At 40.4% G+C, this 18434-nt stretch overlaps 1 protein-coding gene across 1 annotated transcript in view; it reads right to left on the minus strand.

Annotated features, from left to right (window-relative positions):
* The window catches only part of baz2ba (bromodomain adjacent to zinc finger domain, 2Ba), a 322339-nt gene that overhangs the window by 170270 nt on the left and 133635 nt on the right, over window positions 1–18434 (minus strand). The window contains exon 2 of the mRNA XM_078552234.1: window positions 1045–1191. Coding sequence (XP_078408360.1) covers window positions 1045–1189 — 145 coding nt within the window. The 5' untranslated portion in view covers window positions 1190–1191. The remainder of the gene's footprint in view (window positions 1–1044; window positions 1192–18434) is intronic.

The raw sequence follows: 18434 nt of genomic DNA on the forward strand, positions 1-18434 counted from the left end.
CAAATATCTAATATGAAAGAAAGAGATAAATATCTTAAAAGAAAAAATATATATATGGACCTGGGATTACAGGGAAGAGGGCCAGCAGCAGGGACTGAAGGCCTCCTCCTGTGCAGTAATTTCTTGCTATCCCCTCTGGCTGCTTGTGCGTGGCGTCCTGGTTCTTGGCACACAACAGCTGCTGGTGTATAAGTAACCATGAGCAAAAATAGTCAACTACAGGGCTAACTCAACCTTATAAAAGGTAAATGCATCAAGAGCTGGCAACTCTATCTAGGCAGCCCTTTAAACTTCAGTCTGTCAACCAGTGGAGGATTTCAACTTCAGACAATGAAATCAATTGTATCCATTCCTGTCAAATATCATCAGGTATTTCTAATTTAAAACTGCGCAAAGCAGAGGTCACACAAGGGGAAAGCTTAGGTCACACTTCAATCAATGGGGACGGGCCAAGCCTTCAAAACCCAAACCAAAACAAGCCGAGGAAAAGTGGGAAAGAGTAACGCTCCAATTCGAAGATCACATTTCATTCCACCAGTATGTCAAGTACTGATGGCCCTCTACCCACCCAACAGCACTTGAAACATTAGCAGCTGCAGCACATGGAAGGAGGGTGCAGAACAGTAATTCCCCCCTCTCCCTTCTGCCTAATTTGGCTGGAATCATCCAGGCGCTTGCCCTACAACAGCTGTTTTGCACTGTAGCAGATCCCAGGATCAGGATATCTTGCCCTCAATGGAAAAGGGTCCCAGGGCAGCATTGAACTGAGAAACTCAATGAACATAAAATCCCGCTGGAAGTAGGCATGCTTCTAGACGGGAGTAAAAGAAAGGAATGTTTCAGGAGGTATAGTCAATTTTAGGTTCTTTGTTTCAACCGGTATACTGCACATACAATGACCACTTTGGAAATGAAGGCAGTGCAAATAAAGGACATCTGATGCAAAGCTCTTATGTGCCCCTAATTTACAGCTTTCACTGTTAGTCTATGTTTCACCAGTTAGCTTAATGTGACAGAGTTCTAAAAGCAAAGCACTGTCCTTACCGCAGGTCGACAATGTGGAGCCAAACCCTGCAGCTCCTGTGGAAAGGCTGCCTTTAGAAGCAGCTGATGCTGTAGCTGTACAGGATGCTGAAGATGTAGAAGATGGGGCAGAGGAAGTAGATGCCAACCACTCCCCAGACTCCATATCTGAAAAGAGAATCAAACATTACCAAAAATAAGTGCAAAAAAAGTAAATTTAGAGAATGCAGAAGATCTCCACCTCAGTTACTACAGATTTCTACATTGTTTTCTATCACATTACTATCAAAAAATACATTTTAATTAAATTAAGTTCAGGAAAATGGTGGCATCAAGAGAGTACAGTTCCTCAGTAGCATATTCCCTACCAGAAAAAAGCTGAAGTCCACACAAGTGTAATTTTGGATGATCAGTGGTGAGTTTAGAAGGGGAAAGCGAGCTCTTATGGTGCAAAATGTATATGTTCGAAGGTCAAGGGCATGTCCCTTCCTTCCAAAGAAATCTTGACTCATTATTGAACTTTTCAGCATTTAAAGGTTTGCCATGATACGGCATTTGAAGCGACATGAACCAAAGCCATATATGAACACCATTCCACAATAAATCCCATCAGATAAATTACTTTTGATTTCAAATACTGCGCTACTGTACACTTTACATTTCAGTTGGATACCTCCATATATTTCAGCCTTTTCAAAATCAAGACATAATATAAGAAAAAATAGCAGTACTCGAGTGTAGTAGTGCCCTCTTATGGCCATTCATGTATTTACATATACAAGGCAAAGCTGAAGTTAAACTAGTTTTCATTTACTGACGACCATTTTGTCCACACCAGTGATTTTTGTCTGTAAAGCTATGACAATTTGGCAGTGAGGATGGGATCAATGATACCCTAACTGAAACCATTTAGATTGGAGCTAACCGACTTAGGAACCCAAGTTTTCTTTGTTGAGAAACAGGCTTAAAATCTGGTCTAAAAATTGTGTGTTGAACACGTGGGTGGTCTGACCAAAATGGCTGCACCTACGGGAATTATCAGGCAACTGAGGGGGTACTGATGTGACCAAGAGTCTTTTGGTATATACATGGAGTGTGATATTTTTCATTGCTAACAATATTCATAAAGATGCTGATAATCCAGCTATCCAGCTAAAATACAATAATGATGGCAGGACGGGTGATGTGTTGCTGCTGCAGCATATGGGAGCTGGTGGACACCAAGGTGATCCAGAGTCAACACATCTGCAGTAGACGTTTGTAGCTCAAGGAACTTCGGATCAGAGGTAAGGAGCTGGAGTCTGAGCTGCAGACATTGCACCACATCAGGAAGGGGGAAAGTTACCTGGATACTTTGCTCCAGGAAGCGGTCACACCCCTAGGTTAGGTAATTCAAATTTGGTCTGTGATCAGGAACTGGAGGGTGTGACTGCAGGTGAAGCAGGTATGGGGACCCAGGGGGTAGCGTTCGAGGAGCCTTGGCCCCTGCAACTGTCCAACAGTTACAAGGTTCTTGCAAGCATTGCGGATGAGAGCGGGGACTGCAGGAAGGATGAGTGAACTGACCATGGCACCGTGGTACAGGGAGCAGTTCAAGTGGTGGGGTGGGGTGGGGTGGGGGATGAACGTAATAGTAGTCGGGGACAGCATAATTAGGGGGATAGATACTGTTCTCTAGAGCCGTGAGCGTGAGTCCCGAAGGCTGTGTTGTCTGCCTGGTGCCAGGGTTAAGGACATCTCCTCAAGGCTGGAGAGAAATTTGGAGTGGAAGGGAAGGGATCCAGTTGTCGTCGACCACGTTGGTACCAATGACATTGATAGGACTAGAAAGGAGGTTCTGCTGAAAGAATTTGAACAGTTAGGAGTTAAATTAAACAGCAGAACCTCCAGGGTAATAATTTCAGGATTACTACCTGAGCCACAGGCAAACCGACATAGGGTAAATAAAGTCATGAAGTTAAATGCATGGCTCAAAGATTGGTGTGGGAGGAATGGGTTTCAGTTCATGGGGCACTGACACCAGTACTGGGGTAGAAGAGAGCTATTCCAGTGGGAAGGGCTTCACTTGAACTGTGCTAAGACCAGTGTCCTGTCAAATCAAATTACCAGGGCTGTAGAGAGGGCTTTAAAATAGGTGGGGAGGGTTAGGATTCTGGAGAGAGGATACGTACGCTTACAAAGCAAAAGGACATGGCAGCATTGTGGGGCAGCTATTCCGGTAATGAGACCCAGAGCGTGACAGGAAGGGACAGAGTGTACAAACATAAAAAAACGCAGCAAATAGGGTCAAAGGGGGAAAAATTGTTTAAAAAAAAGGCAAAATGAATGGCTCTTTACTTGAACGCACATAGTATTCGGAACAAAATAAATGAATAATGGCACAAATGGGTATGGTCTTATAGCCATTACGAAGACATGGTTACAAGGAGATCAAAGCTGGGAATTAAACATTCAGGGGTATGTGACTTTTCGAAAGGCAGGAAAGAAAGGGTGCTGGGGTAGCTTTTGTTAGTACGAGATAGAATAAGTACAATAGCAAGAAATGATCTTGGATTGGAAGATGTAGAATCCATGTAGGTGGAGGTAAGAAATAACAAGGGGACTGTGTGTAGTTTTGGTCTCATTATTTAATGTAAATGCATTGGAGGTGGTTAAAAGGGGGTTTACTAGATTTGATACCTGGAATGAGTGGGTTGTCTTATGAGGAAAGGTTGGACAGACTGGGCTTGTTTCCACTGGAGTTTAGAAGAGTGAGGGGTGATTTGATTAAAGTATACAAGATCCTGAGCGGTCTTGACAAGATGTACGTCGAAAGGACGTTTCCTCATGTGGGTGAGTCCAGAACTGTTTTAAAATTAGGGGTCAGAGACGAGGAGATATTTTTTCTCTTAGAGGGTTGTGTAACTTCGGAATTCTCTGCCTCAGAGGTGGTGGAGGCGGGGTCATTGAATATTTTTAAGACAGAGGTAAATTGATTCCTTTGCCTAACAAGAATCTAAGGTTATCGGGGTTAAATGGGAATGTGGAAATTGAAACACAAGATGATCAGCCATGATCTCACTGAATGGCGGAGCAGGGGCCGAATGGTCTATTCCTGTTCCTATTTCTTATGTTCTTAAGACGTTGGCGGGAGTAGTCTATAGGTCCCCTAACAGTAGCTATACTATAGGGCAGAGAATAAATCAGGAGGTAATGAGGGTATGTAAAAAAGGCAGTACATAAATCTTGTTTAATCTTCATGTAGATTGGGAAAATCAAATTAGCAGAGGTAGCCACGAGCAAGAATTCATAAGAGTGTATTCAGGACAATTTCCTAGAACAGTATATTGTGGATCCAACCAGAGATCAGGATATTTTGGATCTGGTAATGTGTAATGAGGCAGGTTTAATTAATGATCTCAGAGTAAAAGCTCCCTGAGGAAACAGTGACCATAACATGGTAGAATTTAGCATTCAGTTTGAGAGTAGAAACTTGGGTCAGAAACAACTGTGCTAAACTTAAATAAGGATAACTTCAAAGGAATGAGGGCAGAGTTGGCTGGACTGGGAAAGGAGTTTAGCAGAAAAGGACACTTGATGAACAATGACAGATATTTCAAGGCTCACAACAAAGATATATCCCAGTGAGGAAGGAGGATTCTAGGAAGGGGATAAACCAACCATGGTTAACCAAGGAAGTTAAGGATATCAAATTGAAAGAAAAAACATACAATGTGGCAAAGATTAGTGGTAAGCCAGAGGATTGGGAAAGTTTTAAAAACCAACAAAAAATGACCAAAAAAAAAGAGGGAGAAAATAAACTTGGAGGGTAAACTACCAAGTAACATAAAAACAAACAGTAAGAGCTTCTTTAAACAAATCATATGCCTTCTGGAAATCCAAATATATTACATCTACTCATTCCCCTTTATCCATCCTGCTTGTTACCTTTAAATGTATAAGAAAGAAAGAAAGAGGCCAAAGTGAACATAGGCCCCTTAGAGAATGAGGCTGGGGAAATAATAATGGGGGACCAGAAAATGACAGGGGAGTTGAATTAATACTTTGCATCAGTCTTCACGGTAGAAGACACTAATAGCATTTCAAAAATACTAAATAATCATGGGGCAAAAGTGGGGGAGGAAATAAATACAATAACTATTACTAGAGAAAAAGTACTGGGGAAACTAATGGAGCAAAAGGCCGTTAAGTCCTCTGGTTGCATCCGAGGAGATTAAAGGAAGTAGCTACACCAATAGTGGATGCACTGGCAGTAATCTTCCAAGAGTCCTTAGATTCTGGAAAAGTCCCAGAAGATTGGAAAACTGCCAAAATAACGCCCATATTCAAAAAGGGAGGGAGACAAAAAACAGGTAACTATAGGCCAGTTAGCTTACCATCTGTTATTGGGAAAACGTTAAGAGTCTATTATGAAGGATGTAATAGCAGAGCATTTAGAAATGCATAATATAATCAAGCAGCATCAGCGTGGCTTCATGAAAGGGAAATTATGCCTGACAAATTTATTAGAATTCTTTGAGGTGGTAACAAACAGGATAGATAAAGGGGAACGAGAAGGTGTAATATATTTGGATTTCTAAAAGGCATTCGATAAGGTAACACACAAGGTAAGAGCCCATGGTGTTGGGGATACTATATTAGCATGGATAGAGGATTGGCTAACTAACAGAAGAAAGAGTTGGGATAAGGGGGTTATTTTTAGGATGGCAACCTGTAACTAGTGGAGTGCCACAGGGACAGTGCTGGGGCCACAATTATTTACAATATATATTAATGGCTTAGATGAGGTAAGTGAATGTGCTATCGCCAAGTTTGCGGATGACAAAAATGGGTGGGAAGGAAAGTGGTGAGGATGACAGTCTGCAGAGGGATATAGACAGGTTAAGTGAGTAGGCAAAAACTTGGCAGATGGAATATAATGTGGGAAAATGTGAGGTTATGCACTTTGGTAGGAAGAATAGAAGAGGTGAATATTATTTAAATGGAGAAAGACTGCAAAAAGTTACAATATGGAGGGATTTGGGAGTCCTCATGCATGAATTCCAAAAAGCTAACATACAAGTTCAGCAGAGTAATAGGGAAGGCAAATGGAATGTTGACCTTTATTTCAAAGGGAATGGAGTATAAAAATAGGGAAGTTTTGCTAAAACTATACAAGGCACTAGTTAGACCACACCTAGAATACTGTGAACAGTTTTGGTCGCCTTATCTAAGAAAAGATATCCTGGCATTGGAGGCAGTCCAGAGAAGGTTCACTAGGTTGATCCCAGATCTGGAGGGATTTTCTTATGAGGAGAGGTTGAGTAGGTTGGGCCTGTACTCATTGGAGTTTAGAAGAATGAGGCGCAACCTTATTGAGACACGTAAGATTCTTAGGTAGCTTAACAGGGTGGATGCCGAGAGGTTGTTTCCCCTTCTGGGAGAGTCTAGGGCCAGAGGGCTTAATCTCAGAGTAAGGGGTCAGTCGCCCAATTAAGTCAGAGATGAGGAGGAATTTCTTCTCTCAGTGGGTGGTGAATCTGTGGAATTCTTTACTGCAGAGGGCTGTAGAGGCCAGGTCGTTAAGTATGTTCAAGGCTGAGATAGACAGATTTTTAATCAGTAAGGAAATCAAGCGTTATGGGAAAAAGGCAGGAAAGTGGAGTTGAGGATTATCAGATCAGCCATGATCTCATTGAATGGCAGAGCAGATGCGATGGGCCAAATGCCTACTTCTGCTCCTATGTCTTATGGTCTATCAACCAGTGTTGGAAAGAAAAAGGATGACATTATTGACTGAAGCAGGCCCAGGTGTATGAGACACTGAAGGTCCCAATAAAGCCAAGAAATGCCGTTGTCGGACATTTTGATTAATTTGAGCGGCACAACAACCCTAAGCTTTTGGAGATTGCAGAAAGCTATCATTTTGGAACTAGGAATCAGTTGTCCAGTGAGGACATTGGAGACTTGATCATAGCCTTGAAAAAGCTGCTCATTCATTGTAATTTTGGAGAGTTTCAAGACAGCACGTTGCAGGACAGATTTGTTCGTTTTTTAAAAAGTGAGTGCATTGGCAGTAAGTTGATGTCACCCAGAAGGAAAAGAACAGTAAAAATTGGTAAGTAAGAATACTGGTCCAAACGGTCTTGTACACTTTAATATGGAACACCAGTAAAACTGGGAAATAAGAGTACTGGTCCAAACTGTTTTTTACCTTCTGGGCATTGCCAAGGTTGACTTTTGAAATAGTTTGCCAAACAGCATTGTCCATGGGCATGGCGGAACGTGACTCGAGAGAAATTAGAGTTAACAACCAAAAGGTGTCTGAAGTAAATAAGCTGCAGATGAGTAAGGAGGCCCCAAGACAGCAGTTGGTAGTAGCAATGGTACAACAATGTCCTGTTACCAGTGCTTAGGCCAACATTGGGTACAGAGTTTTCCATTTGGGAAGGCAGAGTACTACAGCTGCGAGAAGGTGGGTCATCTTGCTAAGGCATGTCACAGTAAGGTAACTGGAGAAAATGGCAATCGCTGCATAAGGCTGTTGAAAGACAGCAGGTCAAAGAGGGGTCGGTTGAGATCCATGCAATCAGAAGCACAAGGATGTCCAATAGAAATTTGCAGGGCACCATGGTCCAAGAAGCATTGAATGGAGAATGGAAAGAAGCTGCCATAAGTACCTTTGCAACCACGGAAATAGCCAACTAGAGTGTGGCACAGGTTGCACATAGATTTTGCAGAATTTGAAGGGCAACAGTTATAGCCATTCAAAGTGCGTTTCCGATGAATCTTTGCATAGTTTGTTTGCTGCTTGTGGGTTCCCAGAGGAAACTGTGTTTAACAACGGACTGCAGTTTTGTTCAAGAGTTTGCACAATTTATGAGAATGAATGGGATAAAACACACGAGAGTTCCACCATATCATCCTGCTTCCAATGGAGCAGCAGAGAGCACACCATGCAAATTGTTAAGTATGCTCTTGTTAAACAAACGCTAGGTGCAAATCTGAAGAGTCAGTTTTTGTTGGATGACAGACTGGTAAACTTTCTTTATTTATTGTAACACACTTCACACTACTACCAGCAGAACGCCAGCTGAATTGTTTCTTCGAAGACAGTTCAGAATAAGTTTTTCATTGCTAAAGCCACATTTAGCAGTCAGTAGAAGAGAAACAATCCAAGCAGAAAGAGAATAATTATAGGGGTAGAGTGAGGGAAAAAAGCCTGAAGTTGAACCTGAAGGTTAGAGTGAAGAATCATGATCATAAGTGGTTGCAGTGGTTCCCAGGAAGTGGAAATATTTGGTCCACACACATATTTGGTCAGGCATTTGCTCGTGGAAAGGTTAGGTTTGTACACATAAATCATGTGGTACCTTCAGAGGTTCACAAAAATGAAACAAGTTGAGAAGAATCAAATGAGTCTGATGAATCAGATAGTTTGGATACAAGTACCAATAGTTACTCCAACACAAGTCATACCAGAAATCAGTGCAGATCCAAGTCAGTCACCCAGACATGACTGGTGAAGTAGAAAATTCAATTGAAGGTCAAGGTCAAAATCAGCCTCTCCTCAGACTCAAGCCAAGATGGGTCAAGGCCCTTCCCCAAATTCTGAAAGTTTGGATTAGAAAGGAGGTATCCTCCTAGGAATAGGAAAGCAGTAGTTAAGTTTGATTTGTAAATAAATAAAAACAAGAAATGTATCAAGCTTATGTGGAATGCAAGCATATTGTTACTTATTGAGGGAGGAGTGTAATAGCACCCTCTTGTGGCAATTCGTGTATAAGGCAAAACTGGATTAAACTAGTTCTCAATTACCGACAGCCATGTTGCCCACACTAGTAATGTTGTCCATAAGGATATGACATCTAGAAACAAAGCGCAAAATGTAAAAAAAAATGCAATCAGGAAGGATATTTCTTTAAAATTGAAACACCCCATTTCATAGAAAGTGTCCAACTGATACTTTACACTCTCTTATGTAACAATACCCTGAAACCTGCAGCTTTTCCTCTTTGTCAATGTTTGTGATAAATTCTCTGAATGAACACAAAAACTGCTCTGGTATTTTAGACTGAGGTGGCATAGGTTGTTAAATAGGCTACACAATTAAAATAACATTTTTTGGCACAAGCCTGACTGGAATAAAATTCAGAAATTCAAGCAGAAAACCCAGCAAAAAATATGTTTTTGTAGCTCTTTAGTATTAAAAGATAAATGATTTTATAAATGCCCATTAACTAGAACCTGTAAAGCTTGACTTACAACAAAACTGGATATTATTTATTAGTTTATCATTAAATATATCGGGTTAGTTCAATGTCAAATTTATCATTTCAACTTTATGTAGCCACGTGTTGTGTTTCAACTGAACTTTTAATTGGACTACAAACTTTCCCCGGACTTCTCTTCAAGCTCTCAAAATGTAGTTGATTTCATTCATCTTCCTCCATAGTTTTGTAACCATAGCTGCATAATTACAATTATTCTCTGATCCAACTGTGTAAAATAATCTGAGCCATGCTACTCCCATAACTGTCACTCACCCAATTGGTGCCGCAGTGATTTGTATGAACTCAGCAGCCCCCTTCCCCACAGCAAACTAACGATAGGCATCTGGCATGAGGAGCACAAGTGAGGTCTGGAATCACTGCAAAATGCAACATTTTCTTAAAACACAGCAGTCATGTAATTTAATAGGAAACTGGCATTTGATGCCCACAAAATAAATTTGCATTGTCTGATAGGCCATCACTTTCTTCCACAAAATGGAAATATTGAAAACACTCAAACCAAATAGTAAGGGTTCCAAAAAAACCCTTGCCCTGAATTTTAATTTGTTTATTCCTGTTTATAAATCCTTCCAGCAGTTTAGTTTTGATTACCAGCACAGTAAAATGTGTGCATATACATGCTGTGCAGTTTTTTATATATCATTCCACCCAACCCACCACCCAGTTCTTTACATTATAGAGCCATTATGTCAATAAGTGAGTGTAAAATTGTCACACCACCAGAATATTAGGAGAGGCTGGCAGCAATTGTATTTTTGGCACCATTGCCTTTTATTTCAGTATGCAAGGGCAGAAAATTATTTTTTGTTATAGTTGTAGGCATAAACATAAGAAGTCTCCTAAATGTCAAGCACATAGCATTTAAAGTAGCAAATAGAAATTCAATTTCAAGGTTGGTTCAATTCCCAATTGCAATTATAAATGGAAATCTAAAAAATTCTTCTGCAATACCCAGGTTTTAAAAAGCTGTACAGGTATGATCACACCCATTAAATATGACCACATCTATTAAATGGCCCAAAACAAGCCACAGGGACAAGGAATTTGAATGTTACCACCATAACAGATATGAAAAGATTAGACCATTTGACTCATCAAGAACTTCTGGCTTTTAATCCAGGTTAATGACATCAGATGCAAGCAATGCTTACATTGCAAAATCACTCCAAATGTGGACCAACATGAAACCTACCACGTAAGCAAACAAAACCCACTTCTTTTGTTCAAGTTTATACAGCACTTGAACATCTAAATGTAAAATAGAAATTTTGAACACGCATTCCCAAGTTCAGCAAATGTCTGAACTAATTTAAATCGTATATCTATTGCATGTTCACGTCCTAAAGAAACAGTTAAAACCATGAATTGGATTTCCATCCTGGATGGATCAACATCTAGGGGGGTTACCATTGACCAGAAACTGAACTAGACTAGCCATATGAATACTGTGGCTGCAAGAGCAGCTCAGAGGTTAGGACCCCTGCAGCAAGTAACTCACCTCTTGACTCCCCAAAGCCTATCCACCATCTCCAAGGCACAAGTCAGGAGTGTGACAGAATTCTCCCCACTTGCCTGGATGAGTACAGCTCCCACAACTCTCAAGAAGCTGGACATGTCCAGGACAAAGCAGCCCACTTGATTGGCACCCCATCTGCAAATATTCACTCCCTCCACCACCAACGCACTGTGGCAGCCGTGTGTACCATCTACAAGATGCACTGCAGAAACTCACCAAGGCGCCTTAGACAGCACCTCCAAACCCACGATCGCTACCATCTAGAAAGGCAAGGGCAGCAGACATATGGGGACACCATCACCTGGAAGTTCCCCTGCAAGCCACTCCCCATTCTGACTTGGAAATACATCGCCGTTCCTTCACTATCGCTAGGTCAAAATCCTGGAACTCCCTCCCTAACAGTACTGTGGGTGTACCTACATGATAGGGACTGTAGCAGTTCAAGAAGGCAGCTCACCACCACCTTCTCAAGAGCAATTAGGGGTGGGCAATAAATGCTGGCCTAGCCAGCGATGCCCACACCTCATGAACGAATAAAAGAAAATTTTACCTGTTTTCCCTCCTTACACGCCCATTCCGCATGAAAACTAATAAATTTACTTAAATCTTTAGAACTGCTCAGCAGGCCTGGCAGCATCTTTGTAGAGAGAAACAGAGTTAATGTTTCAGCTCTGCGGCCTTTTTCCAACAGCCAAGGGCCCCAATAACACCCCAGTTATAGTGATAAAATGAAAGGACACAGACCCAAAGTATCAACTGTCTCTTTCCCCACAGATGACACCAGGCTTGCTGAGCTTTTTCACCATTTTTTTGCACTTAGTTTCAATGTCCAGCATCCACAGTATTTAACCTTAAACTATATTGAAAGTTTTTTCTCCCTACTTCCTACAAAACTGAGAAAGCTTTAAGAAAACTCATTTTTCCACAGATTATAGAAAAACAAAAATGACACATTGTACCAGGCAAGCTTCTAAAGCCAAAACATATTTTCTAGAATCGTCAGTTTGCTCAAACTATTCGTGATGAAGGCAATGTTAGTGTGGCTCGTTAGTATGGTATTGTGTAAAACTGCTTGAAAACTTACTGTAACTGTCATATTAATTGAAATTGACCAGGCATGTTTCTTGTTTACATTTACACAATTGTTGGTTCATTGCTGAGATTTACCACAGATCTGAATAGGGAAAACAAGGGAATCTTTAGAAAATTAAATAGTTTGTCCAGTATTTTTCAAGGTCTACTGCCTAAGAAGGAAAACATTTCTTGATGAAAACAGAATAGATGTTCTGATTGTGGAAAATATTTTTGCACTTATACAAAGTGAGCAACAATTTGTCTCTTTCTTAAAGACGCTCTCCCGTACATTTAAAGCATTGTGTGTGTTTAATTTCAGAAGTAACAGCTAAAATATTCATTGGGATGCTAGCATAACGATTATTTTACCGGACAGTAATCAAGAGGCCTGGACTAATCATCTTGAGGCAAAAGTTCAAATTCCATTATGACAGCTAGGACATTTAAATTCAGTCAATTAAATGAATCTGGAATAAAAAAAGCTAGCATCAATAATGGTGGCCAAGTAAAAAAAACCTATCTGGTTGACAAATGTCCTTTAGGGAAGGAAATCTGCCACCCTTACCTGGGTTGGCCTATGTGTGGCTCCAGACCCACGGCAATGTGTTTGACTCTTAACTGTCCTCTGAAATGGCCTAGCAAACCACTCCATACCAAACCACTATGATGAAGTAACTTTCAACACGTAAACTACAGTGGTTGAAAGCAGCAGCTCACCATCACTTTCCCAAGGATAATCAGTTATAGGCAATAAATGCTGGCCTTGCCAGTGACGTCCATATACCATGACTGAATAAAAACAAAATTATGTCCATCAAGCAAAGATAAATTGTAAAATATAGATTTTTGGCAAGATGCAAAACTTTAAAATATACACTGCAGCATTTATCCCAGAACTAATTCTGAGGATCTCTCTTAGTCACATACAAGAATTCCAAACTTTATACTGAATGGATGGAAAAGAAAAAAGATTGTATAAGGACAGTCGTTTTTGTAGAAGTGATGACTCAGTTCCAATAGAGCGCCCTTGTAGTTCAGGAGATATTCTTGAAGTTGGGCCTGAAGAACGAGGCCACGTTGTACTTCAAAAGTGGTCTTCTTTCCATCTTCCCTTAAAAACCAGATGCATCTGTTAGCCTTTAACACGTGCCAAAGAACACGTACTGATGTGCAGGCAGGAGAACCTTCCATCAACAGGAACTGAGGTCTGCAACTTGCTGTAGTAATTGAACTACCCAATTAAACTGCTAAACAATAAACTGAATGCATTATAACAGAAGTTAAATCCGGTACAAATGCGCATTGGGGTACTGTGCAGTTAAATGGTGCTGCAACCAGTGATGCTTCAGGGATGCCAAACCTATCTGCTTACCCACTGACCAGATTTCCCCAATGATCCTGGCCATTTTCCAATGAACTCAAATGCATCAATGGCTTAACCTTTATCCTCATGCCTCTGGCAACACCACAGTCCTTCTGTATCCTCCTCAACACAAACATTGGTGGGTGTATGTCAGGAGCACATGGACCCACTTTAGCTAACAAGTATCAAAACAGATTTCAGGTGTTGGACGCTTATTGCTTGGACATTTGTATGCTTTCGTGCCAGCACCACCTAGTCATTTCCACAACCAATATGGAAACACAACTTCCTGACAAATATTCTCATCATCATTAGAACAGCCAACTGTGGATTTCAAACCATACTTCAACTAATGTCTCATCGACAGAGATGCTCACTTTGACTTATTTTTGAGGTGGTTAGTCTTCTACTCAAGACCTGGAGTGAGAGCAACATTAGTAGAATATTTAAGTGCTCCATAATATGTTTGAGCCAAACATTTAGACTTCCATGTTTGTTACACAATTGCAGAGTACTGAACAGTGATGAATTAAAAAATCAATGGAAGTACTAACCATGGCCATGTTTGTTACACAATTGCAGAGTACTAAACAGTGATTAACTAAAAAATCAATGAAAGTACTAACCATGGCCAACCCTTTCAACCAGAACAAAACTTAGAGTTTGAAATAAGTGAGAATCAAGTATTTAAAATTCATTTTATCTCAGTGCTTCAGAAATCATGCAAAATCAATGAGATCCAATTGAACTTAAATAACACAAATTTGTGTCAGGTTTGAATTGTGCTATTTAATCACCTTCCAAACTCCATTCATTATACCAACTCATGTTAGGAACATATTATCCATATAAGTTTTAGGATTAACAAACTTCTTCAGCTCATATGACCCACAGACACAAGTAAAAATTGAAAGGGAGTAGATAAACAAAAGCTGCTTTTGTGCAGCAACTCATTCAGGTTGAATCCTGTGAGACAAGCACCCATGGGCCAACTTTTAGCATGCAGACTACAAGATACATTATTCAGGTGGAAAAATGATACTTATAAAAAGTGTTTATGAGAATCAGATTCAGTACTTTATGAACATGGGGAGTTATTTACAGTGCTGATCTCCCAGAATCCAACTGAAAACAACAAGCTGTAGGATACAAACAGCTTTAGAAACTGGACTGGAAGTCCCAGCAGAGCAAACCTTTGATGATACAACTGATTATTACTGCCAGAGTTAACAGTTCCTGTGCCTAAAAGGAAAATATCTAAATCCTAATTGACTAGCGCATTTCATTTGAGGTCATCTCAAGCAAATCGCTGGGTTGTACTGGTCTACTGTCTTGTTCCCATGGCCAAAAGCACTAACAGTACTGTGTTCAGTTGCACTCTGTACACGACAATCAGAGAAATAATGAAAAGGTTACCAGATTTCTCTTGGTGTTTTAACTTGTGCATCTAAAAAATCTAATAAATCAGCGTAACTATCATTTTGCCTTTCCTTCTCAAATATTCATTTCTTGCCTTGTATGCTGCTTTCCATTATGCTTCTCACTTTCTGAATGCCACGCTACACAATTCTTTCTGTGGTATTCCTGTGCTATGCTCTACTTTCATATCAAGTATACAAAGCTGTTTTTTCCAGAAACCTTGAACATTTATGATATTTCTGGACACAAAGCCTATGTAAAACTTTTTTTCCCCCTGGATGCACATAAATTTAGAAACGCAATGGCCAAGTCAACTAAAGGCTTCAACAAAAAAAAATTAACCGTAACACATTGTTCACTCCAACTTTCTTGTTTGAGAAATTAAAGAACCTCAAACCGGTATTTTCCAAACTGCTATGTGAGAAAATCCTATGTAAATATTAACATCCAAGCCCCCCAACCCCCAGTTGATTCTTGCCAATGCAAGTATTACCAAAGGAGCTACTGACTTAAATTCCAAAAGACAGCATCAGCTATTCAAAAAGTAGCACTAGTCTCATTGCAAAAAGATGTTTATTGGCGTTAGCAGATCTCATGAGCAGCCTCAGATCCAAAGAACAGTTGTACTGTTTAGTTAGGAATATTCAAGTCTCTTGAAAGCTACTGCTCAGTTACACCCTATGAGAATGCAGGTAATAATAAAGGCTTTTAAACTGCTGGGGCCAGTTAGAAGTTAGCAAATTGTTTGTAAATTTCAAATTCCAAGTCAGAATAACTCACAATTAAATCACTTGTTTTCTTCCTCTTTATAGAAACAAACTGTTTGGCATCCATAGCAAATAGCATCATCTGGAGCATATTGTAATACATAAATGCCAAGCTCAATATATAGGTAGAAACAGTAAATCAACAAAATCTGATGCATTTGTGAATCCCTTGGGATCCAAATTTGAAAAGCTGTCACTTAAATACAACCAGATATAATGAATTTATAAAACTGTCAGTGTTACATGCAAGCTGGAAACAAAGCTGTATTTTCCCATGGGCCACTGATGATAAACCAGGTTCTGTATATATGTGCATATTCATGGCTCAAGCACTTAACAGGTTCAGCTAATTACAACTGGTTTACTTTAGTTGTATCAATTTGGTCAAATAACCTATTAATAAAGCCCAACCAAAAGCATATGCATTGACAAAACAGATAAAATGAGTTAACAGCAACAAGTAAGCACCAAAAGCCACCTACTCAAATCACTTTTCTATATTTAAAATATCCAGCAATCCAGATTCAGAAACTGCCAACTAAATTGCTCCAGACTTTCTCAAAACGTTTTCAGATGATTCTTTATTTCCCAGTTGAGATCATTATGTGCAGGCAAACTAAATTTAACACTCCAAACACTCAAAAGATTACAACATTTTGAAGGAAGAGGAAAAAACCCATTGAATTACTCTGAATCACTGAGTGCTTAATCAGTGCCAGAAATTCATGCAAGCAGTTTAGCAAAAATAAGCCTGCCTCCCCTTCTCTCAGGTATAAGCACAAATGCAGGTTTCTTTCCACCACTGAAAATTTCACTTGGGCAGTTTCAACTCCTGTTTCCCAAGAATTGCAAGTCTCGAGTGCACCACACCAACCCATGTCACGTTAAGATGGGGTGGGGCGCGGCAGATAATCCATAAATAAGTGGTAGTTACAAACAGCAGGTGGGGGGAAAACACAGGAAAAGTAAAAGTCTAAACCATTAAAAATTGCTATCCTATCTTTTGGGTGCACTTAAATCTGAACTGATATTTGTATATTTTCTCACCTCCCACACACAAAGCATAACGGGTCATCCAATTCTTGTCAAAATAAACTGAAATGCGACACCTAGGACAACCTACCAAACATTTGAGGGGAAAAGTCCACACAAGGTCTGGAGTCAAAAAGAGAAAAACTAGATCTAATCACTTGATCAAAAACAAATCAGGGCAATAAACATACAAGGGCAGAAAAAGTGTAACTCTCAATTATACTGTAAAAATTGTAAATGAGTGGTTTCATTTGTATTTTTCTTCTAGCTTTATGTGTTTTGTTCATTTCTTACCATCTTTAAAGCTGAGGGTGTGAGGATGTATATCTGGTGTTTAGCACTGCTGTGGGGAGGGTGCAGAAATGGGGCAGGGCAGGTGTCTCCCACACCTCGGCCCCCGTCTATAAAGGGGTGGGTGGGTGGAGCGTTTTCACATTCCTGCTGATTTAAAAAGCTGCACTCCTGAGCAGGCTCTATTCTTACTAGGAGCAACCCTAAGTAAAACAGTGTAAATACAGGTCTAAGCCCAGATCCATCAGCCCATGCTTCCATGCTGACAGGCCCCAGCCGAACCACCAGTGTAGGCTTCCCTGGAGCCCTTTCAGGTGAACCTCAACCTCCAGGTTCAAGCATAAGTGGGTTCCCATAAGTTGGGGTACCACTGTGGTCCTCAATAGTGTCGAATTTGTCAGCGTTAGCCATGATTAGGAACGCAAGATCTGGGCCGTCATGTCCAAGCTATTATGATCCGGTTAGGAACCAGTAACTTTTTGTTTAAAGTAGACAAGGTTTGAAAATCCCAGTTACCCACTAGGAGAATAAAGCCACAAGATCCCATGGTTTTAAATAAACTTTAACTATACAAAGTCAGAAAAGTCAAACAATCTACAATATCTTTGCTTTTATCTACAATATCTATCTTGTACACCAACATTCAGAATTAACATGAGGAATACGAATTAACAGGCAAACTGCAGTTCAACACACCATATTGTGCATTAAATGGCAGATCCAACTTCAACAGATACCATAGATTTCTCCACAAACCAGCCAGGCATCAGTGACCACTGTGAGTCACAAAGTCCCGTTACAACTCTGTCTCCCCTCACAAGGGATTTCAACTCTTTATTTTCAAAGATATAGTTTCTGAATTGTCTCGAAAGCTGCTCCAACTTGAACTGCCTCAATGGCTGCCATCTTCTGATGGTTCAATCCCTTCTCTTGTGATTGTGTTCCACAGGATTCACAAAGCTGCACTCCCACCTCTAATTACCTGCACAATTCTAGATCTTCTCTGAATTCTAGCTTCACTGAGCTGGCGCTGACCCAGAGTTTTTCTGAATTCCAGTCTCTAAGCCACACAGAGCTATAAATGGCTCCCAGGGCTTCTCCTGAGCCACAAATGCTTCCAGCACAGAACCAGCAACTTTCCGCTACCTTCTTAGCTCCCCAGGAATTCTCTGAGCCCTAAATGCCTGCAGCCTGTTGACAGTAGCACCTTTTTGGTATCCAGCCTCTTCCCCTGCTGCAGAACACACTCTCTCCCCCAACAAAAACATAGATAAATTGAAAGCAGAGAACCTTCTTAAGCTCCACCCATCTCCATGATGACATAGCCTTTCAAGGTTCACTGAATCCTTTTAAACTAATTTAGCTCTAACTCCCAAAACATCTCTCTGGACTGTGCTTCTTTGCGGGTGGTATAGACATCATATCTCCAGTTAGTCCACTTGCTGTTTTATAGCTCCATCTTTTCTATTCTGACTCTATTAAACAAACATGGGTAATCTTCTGAATTAGCATTTTCTTTTAGGTATTCTGGCAATCTCTAAAGCCCAGCATTTTAGCTTCCATACCTTCACAACAACAATCTTCCCAGAACTAAATATTACCTCTAAAATATTATGAACCATGAGCTGGATATTTGTCACAACGCTCATACTCTTGCACGAGGCAGAGTTCTTCAA

Source organism: Cetorhinus maximus, chromosome 11, assembly GCF_964194155.1.
Source record: "Cetorhinus maximus chromosome 11, sCetMax3.hap1.1, whole genome shotgun sequence".
Classification (NCBI taxonomy): Eukaryota; Metazoa; Chordata; class Chondrichthyes; order Lamniformes; family Cetorhinidae; genus Cetorhinus; species Cetorhinus maximus.